The 11,821-nt window shown below is 47.0% G+C and overlaps 1 protein-coding gene across 3 annotated transcripts in view; it reads right to left on the bottom strand.

The window, feature by feature from the left end:
* Positions 1-275: 275 nt before the first annotated feature.
* LOC130534700 (tumor necrosis factor receptor superfamily member 19-like) overlaps positions 276-11,821 on the bottom strand; it is an 11,925-nt gene continuing 379 nt past the window's right edge. For 2 of the 3 annotated variants that reach the window (XM_057049124.1, XM_057049123.1), the window contains exons 2-11: positions 11,081-11,221; positions 10,667-10,750; positions 10,066-10,179; positions 6,345-6,523; positions 6,077-6,162; positions 2,764-2,928; positions 1,880-2,008; positions 1,655-1,757; positions 1,387-1,547; positions 276-963 (exon numbers count right to left, since the gene is read on the bottom strand). In XM_057049124.1, coding sequence (XP_056905104.1) covers positions 959-963; positions 1,387-1,547; positions 1,655-1,757; positions 1,880-2,008; positions 2,764-2,928; positions 6,077-6,162; positions 6,345-6,523; positions 10,066-10,179; positions 10,667-10,735 — 1,011 coding nt within the window. In that variant the 5' untranslated portion in view covers positions 10,736-10,750; positions 11,081-11,221 and the 3' untranslated portion in view covers positions 276-958. The remainder of the gene's footprint in view (positions 964-1,386; positions 1,548-1,654; positions 1,758-1,879; positions 2,009-2,763; positions 2,929-6,076; positions 6,163-6,344; positions 6,524-10,065; positions 10,180-10,666; positions 10,751-11,080; positions 11,222-11,821) is intronic. The other variant, XM_057049126.1, reaches the window with a different exon arrangement.

The raw sequence follows: 11,821 nt of genomic DNA, 5'->3' as shown, positions 1-11,821 counted from the left end.
ATGGAGCTGGAACAGGACCTGATCACTTGATGCCACCACTGCACTTTTGATCCTCCTGTCTGTTCAGTCTGGTGTGATTCCAGTTGAGCCTGAGCCAGATTTCATCCAGTCTGTGATTGGATTTCAGCTGAGGCTGAGTTGGTTTTCTTCAGATATCTGCTTAACTGAAATTGATATTTCAATAGATAATAGATATTTCCAGCCAGCAGCCTCTGGCACTCTTTCTGTGTTAGGTCTGTGCATCACTCAAACATTTGATAAATCCAGTCAGTCAGTGCTGTTCATGTGGTTTATTTACAAAAATGTGACTTTTCAAAAGTCAAAAACTCAAACTGGGAGGGATGCAGATATAACCCTTCTGTTACAAAAATAGCGATATAATTTCATATTCTTACAGTTTCTACAAAACATCTGTCACTTCAAACATTCCACGACTTTCTCTGGTCATCCAGATCGACTTCAATGTGCAACATTATCACATGTTTCCTAACAGCGGATATTTCACAAACATTTACACAGAAAAGCTTCTTGGCAGCAGCGGCGACAGCACTGGTTGACCAGAAAATGTCCCACATTCTGGAGGCGGAGCGGAGGCTGACCGTGTCGCTTCAGTCTGGTTGGTCAACTCTGTGGCTCAACTTCATTTGAATTTACCAGCATGGCCAGCAGGTTCACATTTCTGGTGTGAGTGTGTGTGTGTGTGTGTGTTTGTGTGTCCTTGTGCTTTGCAGCAGCTTTCATTTGTATATACGTTTTCTTTTAATGAGGGTCTCTGGGGTTTGGGTTAGCAGATATTTCAAAGACACTGTGTAAGCACATTTGAGTGGCTGCTGCCCATGTGTGTGTGCGTGTGTGTGTGTCGTGGGGGTCTAGAGCGTAATCTGATAAGGGATCTGGCCCCAGCTGTCGTTGAGTTCAGGGTAGTTCAAGGTTGGAACATGAGCCAGAGAAATCCGTGTCATCCTGGAGAGAGCAGGAAGAGGGACACAGCGGCAGTGATTAGTAATGTATCAGTCAGATGGTCGCCGCTGCTTCAAAGAGCATCTTGAACCAGCTGCTCTGTGTCCACTCACACACCAACGTCCCAGCAGGGTCACATGGGCAACCAGCACATTCAGACGACTCCTCTGAACACACTCCCAACATTTGGGAAGTGAAAGGTTAAAAAGAGCAGACAGATTTTAAGGGAGCAGAACTGTGTTAAACTCCTCCTTGGGTCAAAGTTCACATGAGTGTTAAAATCAGGTATTTTGACTGCTGCTGTGCTCAGGTCTCTTCACATTCTTCCCTCCTCACTCAGCTCTCCGGAGCATCACAGGCTTGTTTAGCAAAGGCTGAGAGTCTCACACACCCATCAAACCCGTCCACACGTCAGAGTCCCCTCACCTTCCTGACTTGACAAGCGTTGTTGGGTTGGAGGAACTTCTGTTGCAGGATCATTATGGTTCTGACTGGTCCACTCGGTCCATCTTTCCCTGGGTTCCTCCCTGTCTCCTTCAATGGGTCGCCCCAGCTGCATCAGGGTGTCGTCATCCTGGTTTGTATTTCTGATGAGCACAAAAGTGTCTCTCATCACCATGGAGCCGCTCACCTTCTGTCCACTGATTTCTTTGGTTGTCAAAACTTCAAATAGCGAAGCAAAGCTGGACCTCACCTATCACTGAGGTTCATCTGGGACTGGAACGCGCTGGTGCCCTGGCTGAGTGCCAGACTGTAGCTCTCATCGCAGCAGAGAGACGGAATTAGATGGACCGGCCCTGAGGGTCACACACACACACAACCACGCAAGATCACCCATTTAAAAGTGGCAAAATCCTCCTCATGTGTGAACACACATAGAGGAAGTAAAAAAGAAGTAAGAATCAGAGCTGCGATGTACCACAGGTGTGTCCAGGGCCCAGGTGACACTGGCAGCAGGGTCTGTGAGGGAAGTCATGGAGCCAGTGAGGGTCCAGGCAGGACAGCTCTGCTCCGCTGTAGGGACAATCATGGGACCTCAGCGAAGCTGCTGAGGAGAAAGGAAGGGGACATGGCTGACAATGAGAAACCTTCATGCAGATGCTGGAGGCATCAGATCATCCAGATGGATCAAATCACCTTTAAACCCCGAGTTGAGATGAAGGATGAGCTGTTAGATGGAGCAGCCAAGTGACGGCTCACACCTTGCTGCCTACGTTACTGAGGAACAGTAATGCAGCCTCTACCTCGGGTCCCTTCTCATGCTCAAAACATTTTCAGGGTGAAGAATGTTGCTCATGATTTAAGCTACCACAAATATGCAACATCAGGATTTAATAAGGCCGTTGAGCTCATGGCTGCCACATGGAGCAGCTCTACTAGAGATACATGATCTTAGACCGTCTACTAGCACTGCTCACCAGTTCTCAAGCTCTGTGTTGTGGCCCCAGTCGGGCCCAGACAACACAATCCCCCTCTGGCTCTGCAATATAATGGCAGCACCTGAGGGGGGGTCAAAGTTCCAAAGCACATGCCGGGGACACAGATCATTCATCCCAGACTTCTGAAAAAACAAAACTGTTCTGAATCCTGTCACCATCAAAGTGCAACGGACCAGAACATTGAAAGTTCCTCAAAGCTTGTCTTAGTGTCCTCCACAGAGACCATGACCCTTCACTTAGATGGGCCTTGTCCATTCATAGAGGGTGGAAATGAAGCCTTCAGTCTCCTCATAGCAGACGGAACCTGCTACGTCAGCAGAGCTGGACCTCAGGTCAGGCTGGTCCTAGATATGCAGGAACTCACCGCTGGGTTTCTTCTCCAGCAGCTGCCTCTTGCAGTAGATAACACACAGGACCAGTAGGGCCAGCAGCACCGTGGCCAGAGCGCTGCAGATGACGGCGGCCAGGGCCACGTCCCGTGGGCTGGTCGCCACCGGGGGCAGCGGCACCAAGTTCACGCGCCCACTACCTGTGAGAGGAGACCAGGGAGTTGAAGAACATCCATTTAACAGGCACGGTCATATAAAGAGTGAGCGAGAAAAGTAAAAAGACCAGCTGTGTGGCGTTAATCATGAATCTGGGCTCTATGAGGGGAAATTAGCAGGTAACCAAAGGTTGGACCCAGTCAGGTGAAGAACGCTTCAGTCACTAGATCCTCCTAAACTGGACCAGATGAAGCTTTACACTTGTCCCAGGAGAGCTAAAAAAACAGTCCTTCCATTTTACTTTAGTGGCATGTTCCTCTGGAAACCCACGTTTGAATGCAAATCTGTTGAAATACTTCACATAAGTCAGTGGAGATGGATGTCCTGGATTCAGTGGTTCAGTCTCAGTGTGGGTGCAGAATATCACAATTACACAAAATTACAAATATGGAAGATAAATCTGTCCAGATGACACAGCAAGAAGTTGAAAAAAGCAAAATATAACAGCTTAACAAAGTATGGACTGACCTTTATAGTCAAAACCTCAGAAAGTTCCTGATTCAGATCCCAGTTAAAGTGTGTGTGTGTGTGTGTGTGTGTGTGTGTGTGTGTGTGTGGGAGGTGTCGTCCTTCTCTGGTTAAAAGAAAGACATGCTGGTTGTCTTTGTGAAGTCTAGTAAAAGAATCTTCACAACTCCACCACTAACACCTGGAGCTGGTGGTGTGTGTGTGTGTGTGTGTGTGTGTGTGTGTGTGTGTGTGTGTGTGTGTGTGTGGTGTGTGTGATAAGCAGTAAAATCACAAAGGAGGTGCATTGTGTGGGTAAAGCACAGCTATAATATGTGAGTGCTGTGTTTATATCTGGTCTTTATTGCAGATCCAACTCTTCATCTGCTCTACGACTGATGTCTGATTGTTATCTGAGGCTAAGCAGCTGCGGCAAACACACTCCAACAATGGCTCATTCAAGAGGCTTCACCTGCTGATCATATCTGCTCAGAGCAGACCAGTCAACCACAGGAGCTCTTCACACATCACAAGAGGGGGTCAGGAATTGAACCCTCTGCATCAACATCCACCCAGGAAGTATATCAGGTAATAACCAGAGAATCTAAGACATGACAAATACTGCATAGTCAGCAGAGTTAGATAAACATCTGTCTACACACCAAGGGCGTCCACACTTTACTCTCTGAAGCTTTGGTTTGGTTTAATCTTAAATTCAGCCTCCTCCTCCACTTCAGCTCTGCTGCTGACTCTCATCATGTGCAGGTTGGATTACAGAATCTAAACTCTTGTTTTGGATTTCATCTTCATAACAGTGGGCGAGCCGCACGCAGAGGCGGCACGTATTCATAGGAAATCGCCTGTCAAGACAAGCAGGGGAGTGCTCAACATCAAAGGTTCCACTACATTCGCCCCGTTTACAGGGATAATATTACATCTGAGACTGAGGTTTCTGCTGAGCTGGTGTGATTATCATTAGAGAGGGAGACACAAACACGGCCGCTAGAAAGGGTCCTCCTGTGTGTGTGCGTGCGTGCGTGTGCGTGTGTAATGTGTTGAATCTGTTGGGTGATGCAACAAATGAAAGGCTGGATGAGGAAACCTGACAGATCTGTGGTTAATCCACACATCTCCCATCAAAGCTGCTGGGCTGTGGTGGGGAAACACTGGATGTCATGTGATGTGGCAAAACCACAATTGTTGCCTCACAACTGCATCATTATACCTGTGATGCTTTTTAAAGGCATTGATTCTCATAAATAGTAGTGTTTGGTGTAAGCAATTACATTTCCATCCGGTGGTTCTGTATTTATCTACTGTTTTCACTGGCTCTATACCTGCACATAGATGTTAAGGTCCACAGAGGCCAGGTTCTGCTCAAGGTTTCTTTCTTTTAAAAGTAGGTTTTTCAATATAATATAATGTAAATCATCCCACAACCAACATCGATGCTGCTGTTCACCCTTTCTGTGTTCTCTATGTAAAAAACAAATCTAATCTTCCAAATTTGAGAAGCAGAAATTGTGTGTGTGTGTGTGTGCGTGTGTGTGTGTAGTGTGTGTGTGTAAGCAGTCTGAGCTCTACCGTGACTCCAACAGATGAAACACATTAAAGAGGCTGAAGGAATCCATAAAACACACTCTTTTTTTTTTTTTTACTTGGCCCCAAAGAGCCACTGGGGGAAAGGAGAAGAAGAAAGTGTGTGTGGGGGGGGGGGGGTTAAGATTTACAGTCCAGCCCATACTTAGATGGCCTCTCCTGCACAGCTGCACCATCGCGCTAGGCCTCCATGGCCTATTACATTAGAGAGAGCTCCCTTTTAAGATTTCACCACCCTCCTCAAGATAAGAGGGGGGCAGACTCTGTTCCATGTCCTCTACCGAGGGTCTCCTCAACCCTCACAGGGGGGCAGATGCAGGAAGCCACGTCCTCCCAAGGCACCAACAGTAATGCCACTCACAACACAAGAAAGGACTGAACAGGCACCAACTTCAAACCCAAACAAACAGCAGAGGCACTGATGAATACCAGCTTTGGCTGTTCCCCCACTACCACACAGCCACATCCTTTTCTTGAACACAACGGCTCCTGTGGAACAGCTGCACCTTCCTCTGACATCAGGAACTCACAGACAATTACCCAATGTAAAAGTTCACTCTCCGCTGGGTCTTTATGTGTGAACCAGAAGGTCAAACTTCATTACTTTCAATGGCCAAAGGTTCACTAGATCCAAACTGGGTGCTGAGCTAATTTATCCCTCTGTAGGCAAACCTGCTGTTTATTGTTCACATGGTTGTCAAAAGGAATAGTTATCTACAGCTCTTTGGTTCTTCATGGGACTAAATTAGGCCCCCTTTTCATGTATACATCTTTAAACAAACACTTTTACAGGCAAATGTTCTGGTTCCTCCCAGCAGAACCAACCGATTAGTGAACAGCTGCTTTACTGTACTGAAATGGATGTTAGCTACTGATCAAAGGAAATGCTACAAGCTAACACAGACCACCGGTGGACCCCCGACCTAGGTGGCTGAGGCTCGAAGGTGGTGCTTCACATATGCTGCTCTATGGCCTGGAGGTAGGTTTAAAACAGCAGTGGTGTCTCATTTTAGACTATGGGAAACCTGTTTGTGTGATGTAGAAACTGTCATCATGGTAATGCTTGAGAAGAAGAAAAACGCTCACAGTGAGGCTCATACGGAGGTGGAGCGTCTCCACATGGGATACACTCCATATCCTGGAAACCGCTCAGCTTGGTCTTCCTGTAATATCTGAAAAAAGAGGGATACTTTATAAATATGTTTGATGTCTGGCAGCTAAGTCCAATAAGAAATCAGAGACACATTCTTGTGATTGTAATTTTTACGGATGTACATTTAAAAAAAGAAGCAGAAATTGCGCTTATTTCCTGTGAGCTTTTATACACTTGTTATTGTAAAGGCTGCTGACTGACCCCGGCAGACAGTCTCCACACACGGCATTACTGGTGCTGGAACAGTTGCCCTTCTGGAAGCGGTTGATCAGGCCACAGTCCAGGCAGGGTTTGCACTTCTGCAGGCTCCGGTCCTCTTTGAAGCGACTGTTCCGACAGGGCACACACCGGGCACCCTCTCCATAGCCAAAGCCACATTCCTGGAAGGATTAAAGGGAAAAATACACCGGCTAAGAGGTGGGGTCAGTAGAATGAGGAGAGAGTAGCTAGAGAAAGGAGGGCTTCAGTCTGAACGAGCAGGGGTCCAGCATTAAAGAATGATCTTGGCTAGCAGGATCAGAGGAGAACAATGATCTGCCTCTTTAGAGAGTCCATCTTAAACTGGAAATAATCTCCCTGACTCTCCCAGTATGAATGAGTGGCCTTCCGCTGCAAGACCCAGAAAGGCCAGAGATTTAAATAATAAAGGCCCTGAGGGACACCCACTGTTGTATTATTGCAGGTTTATTGCGGTGTTTTTGTGCGACTGCCTCCCCAGGCGGACCCAGAGATGGTCCTGTTGACCAAGAGGCCAGCAAGCAAAGGAAACACTTTAGGGAGAGGCCAAAGGATCATGGAGAGGTACGTAGGGAGAAGATGAATACTCTTTGTGTTAAACAATTCAAAGTGCACGTAAAAAGTGCAGCTTTTAACAGCGACGAACGACCGAGCTGAACACTAAACCAAGTGTTAATTATTCAAATCTGCTTTTAAAATCATAACTAAGCAAAGTGTCTCTAGACCTCTGTGAATGAATATTCACAATTTTGACTTCAACTCATCAAGAACAGCAAAAATCCATTTACAACACGGCATCAGCAGGTATGCGTTTCATCTTTTCAGGTAAAAAAGAAAGGTTTTTTTATTCTCTGGCACCAAATTCACTTAGCGATAAAGTGCATCCTTTGTGGCAGGTGACCTTCAACATCTTGTGATAACATCAAAATTGGTCACTTAACAAGAAAATGGATTAATCTCAGGTAATCAGCTCCATCATCAGCCATCGGCTAGCATTTTAATAGTAATCCAAAACCAGCCGTAGGATATCTCAGGTGCTCATGTATCATCAAATCAGGGGCTCTCTCATCTCGCTTTTCTCCTTGCTCGTGTCCCCTTTCACTACCCGGGCACGCAGCCTTACAGGAATGTGGACGCCAGCGACCCTGCAAGAGACCTGAGCAAGGAGGGGTTGCTCCAGCAGAAGATGAAGATTTCTGTTTCTGCCAAAGAGTCTGAAGCCTGAGGTCCATCAGAGACCCTGACCACACCACCAGGAGGGGGTTGATGCCACATCCAACCCCTCGTGCTGCCAACGCTGCTCTCTGATGGTTTTATCTCAGATCATCAAGGTGCCATGTATGTTTTCTTTTATCTGTGCTCACAAAGGCCAACAGATCTGAGGCTCTGCACTCCCTCAGACCAGTTTGGCAGCTCAAACAAAGACCTTCCCCAGTGGAACCCTCCGATGGTGAAGTTATTATCACACAAAAACACACAAGCGCCATCAAAACCAGCCAGCTTCTAAAGCTCCCAGAAAAGATCTATTTTATGATCTAATGTCACAGAAACTCCACTAAAGGAGTCAAATGAACTATTCTACAAGCATGTCTGCTTCTGTCTGATGGTTTTGTTGCCCACTCACACAAAGCAAACCACTTTAAAAGGTTTTGAGATAAAAGAACTCAACCTGGTTCTTAAATTGCAGGAGCATTTATATCAATCCTCAGAATGATGAGAACTAGAACTATTCCATCAAAAGCACCCCCACTGTTACTCCTGATCTCCACCTGGGTTTTCCTGTCACACTCCCCCAGCAAGGGGGCTTTAGATCAGGATGGTATTTAAAGTAGAAGAGACGAACCCTTTGTGGTAATAAATGTAAGAGCGGTAGTTAATCTGTCTATAAAACAGTTACGCAGCTTCCATTTCTATACAACACTTTGAGTTAATTTTGAGTGAGAGCCATAAACCAGCAGATGCTTCAGATCACATTCCACTGCCATATCTCCAGATCTGCTGCAGGCGAGACAGCCAACCACAACAGCAGCGTGGAGCGAGAGCTGGCTGGGATCTGAAGCATGTTCAGACCCACAGATATTTCTGAGATTAGAAGAGAACCACAGCGGGGCGGCCGCTCCACTAAGCTGCCTCCAAACTCTGTACCTTAGTCAAACCGGTCGAGTCTGGGACAGCAACACATTTGTTTCCTCTCTCTCTCTGACTTTGTGACCTTTTTCCTCTCCAGAGGTGCAGCCTGCTCCCACAGAGCTTTCATCCCCTTTGGTCACCAGCTTTTATTCAGCATCATCCAGAAAAGTTTATCCAGTTTCCCAACAACTTGTCCCTCTTCAACCCAACACAACTGCAACTCTCTGAACCCAGATGGAAGTATTATCTGAAACTGGCTGTTTTAGCTGCTCCCTCTGGGTGCTTCCTTTAGCTAGACTTAATGTGACCAGGCTAATTGATGTTTGTCAGCCATCAACGTCCAGAGAGTAACTACCAGAGCAAACTGGGCCACATTCCTCTGCATCTCTATGGCAGCAGCACAGGGTGACTCCAAAAGTCTTCTGTTTCCTCCCCTGCCGTTCCCAGTGAGGATAGATGATCTTTTACAGATTTACAGTTTTACAGATCTCAGATCAGAAGTTGTGGCTCTGGGAAACTTGGCCGAGGTCTTAACGCCCCCTTAAAAATGAAGCAGCCAATTATTAACCAGAACCACAGGGTGGCTGCCTACATTCATGCCCACTGAGCTGGCAAAGAAACACAAGGCCTACTGAAGCGTAGCACCGACCGCAGAGCACATGTCTGTGTGCACGGAGATTAAAGGCAACCAGGTTTAAATGCATGTGAGCAACAGGCATCTACAGCACCTTGAGAGGGAGTTATCAGTTCATGCCAGAAGGGAGTTCACCTAAGAGAGTCACCATTGATTCAAAGGCAAATCGGCCAGCCAACTGCTCTGAATCAGCCACTAATCCAGCTGTTGGGAACAGCTGTTGGTGTCAAATCGGCACGGTGAGATGAAGGTGTTTACAACGAAGTGAGCAAGAAGAATTTCAGGACTGCCTTTTCTCTGGCCGACGCTCCTTTCTGCACACCGCCCCAAAGGTCTTTGTGTTTATCAATGAAGAAAAAAAGAAAAATCGTGTTTGGAGCTTTCACTGCCTCTACGGAGACCTGTTGGTACAGAGCACACAAAACCTGTGGCCAAGGTGGGGGGAAGCAGTGCCAGTCAGGAAAGCAGCAAGCTTAGGCATGGCTGCTTCAAAGAGCGGAGACAATACGCAGGAGGTGCCACGAGGGGAAAACAATGGCAGCCATTCATCTGCAGAAGGTCAAAAGTATGGGTGTGACTGATTAAAGAAGGGTCGGCATGCTACAAAAGCTCAGAAGAGCTTGGCTGCTCTCTGCATGAAAGAGAGGAAGTAATAAATAACGTCGGTGCACTCGACAAGATAATCTTTGTGAAACAATTGTGTCCATTCTTTTCATGAAGTTCACTGGCTGACGTTTGCTGGATGTTTTCTTTTCACTGCAGCTTCAGGGAAGTTGATTTAAGTGATCTTTTGTGTTATTACACTTCCTTTTCCCCTAACTAAACAGGTGAGGGGCTGAAACCTCCCCTAACCTATGTAGATTCCTTGAAGTTAGCCTGTAAAATGTGGTGAAACACTTGAGTAAAGCACTGGGTACTGACCTTTGACAGCTCCTGTCCTGCATCACACTGCTTGCAGGCTTTGCAGTTCCCAAACCGGTCCTTGTACTCCTGTTCCCGGCACTCCCTGCTCTGCTCCTCGGCCCTGGCAGGAACCTGAGAGGAGCAGCCATTGATGCGAGTTAGAGATTGCTGCATTTCATCATCACTTTAATCCACAGGAGTCAGGCTGAACCAGAGCCGTGCTGCAGATCTCAGTTCCGACGCTACTGAGGTGGAATCAGATCTGAAATCACATCCGCTCTCAGGAGGAACCGGGCGACTCGGTGTTGCAGAGGCTCAAAGGAAACAAAAGTGAAGCGCAACACTGTTGCAGCACGAAGAGCAGATCCAGTTCAGACGTGAGTGGGTGTTCACATCTGACCAAACGGAACCAAAGGACAGGAGCAGAACCAGCCTGTCCAGACTGGAAACAGGTGCTTGTTTCCTGTATATCCTTCAGCAGCTGCAGCCAAATTCCTCTTCTGTGTAAACACTCTTGACCAATAAATCCTGTTTCACCTCACGCGCATCGAAGTCAAGGATGGAGGCCATTTCTAACACCTTCTCACAAGGAGTTATTAGAGGAAAAGACTTTACTTACCCAGGTCAGAAATATGAGCTGCACAGACAGTAGAAGTGAGAGGAACCTGGGCTGGAGCATCCAGACCATCCTGAAGAGCAGCAGCTGGAGAGAGTCCACAAACAGATCACATTCACACCTCTTGACTAACAACAGTACTGATCATGTGACCCCAATCTCAAGATCAAACGCTTGATGAGTCGAAATTAAAGCCCTGCTGACACAGTCCAGAGGTTCAGATTTCAGAAAAGGTCTAAAAGACGCGACGCAAAAAAGACCGAAAGAAACGCGACTTCGTGACTTTTCATTGAATTGACCGTCTTTTTCTGAACTCTTCCGTCAGATCGGATGAGTTTGTGCCTGCGTCCGTTCAAGAGTTTGTGCCTGCGTCCGTTCAAGAGTAGAAATGGAAGACAAAAAGTAAAATGTCCTCACCCGGATAAACGGTGGCGAAAGTTGGCGTGTTCCAAGTCCAAAGCAGGTCGGTTAGAGGAGTACTGGTGCTGCTGGGACGAGTCTGTTCACCATACCAGAGCCGCAACACCAGCGACTGCAGCGGCGCGCACGGCTCAGAGACTGAGGAGGGAGGGTGGAGGATAGAGACAGGGGGAGGAGAGAGAGGAGGAGAGAAGGATGGAGGAGAAGGGGGGTGTCAAAGTTCATCCTCCCATCATGTGAACTGACTGTAGAAGGCTGAATTCTCAGCTGCAGTAACCAAAGCTGGAGTGTGTAAAACACACTAAAACATCACAGAGCTGCTGGTTATTGTTCTTCTCCTCCTTCTTCTCTGCAGAGTCAACCTCAGGCTTCTCATTAAGTAGCATTATTTGCAGCAGATGACCCTTGGTTGCTGGCTACTTCCATTTCTTCCTTCAATCTTCAGTCAATTTTTATTTATATAGCGTCTTTTACAATCAAAATAGTTTCTAGGCACTTTACACAATCCCAGGGCCTAACCCCAGACAAGCAACAGGAAGAAAGCTTGAGCTGGACCAGGCTCATGTCATCATGTTCATCAGAGGTCATGTGATAATGAAGCCGTCTGAGGACTGAGAGCCCTTTACTACTGTTGAGGTGAAACTCTGCAGACTTCAGATTGACATATAATGTCTTAATCCATGTCTGGGGTGTGTGTGTGTGTGTGTGTGTGTGTGTGTGTGTGTGTGTGTGTTGTGT

This window comes from Takifugu flavidus, chromosome 12 (genome assembly GCF_003711565.1).
Source record: "Takifugu flavidus isolate HTHZ2018 chromosome 12, ASM371156v2, whole genome shotgun sequence".
NCBI lineage: Eukaryota > Metazoa > Chordata > Actinopteri > Tetraodontiformes > Tetraodontidae > Takifugu > Takifugu flavidus.
Note: the sequence above shows the minus strand (reverse complement) of the source record. Positions and strands in the feature narration are given on the sequence as shown.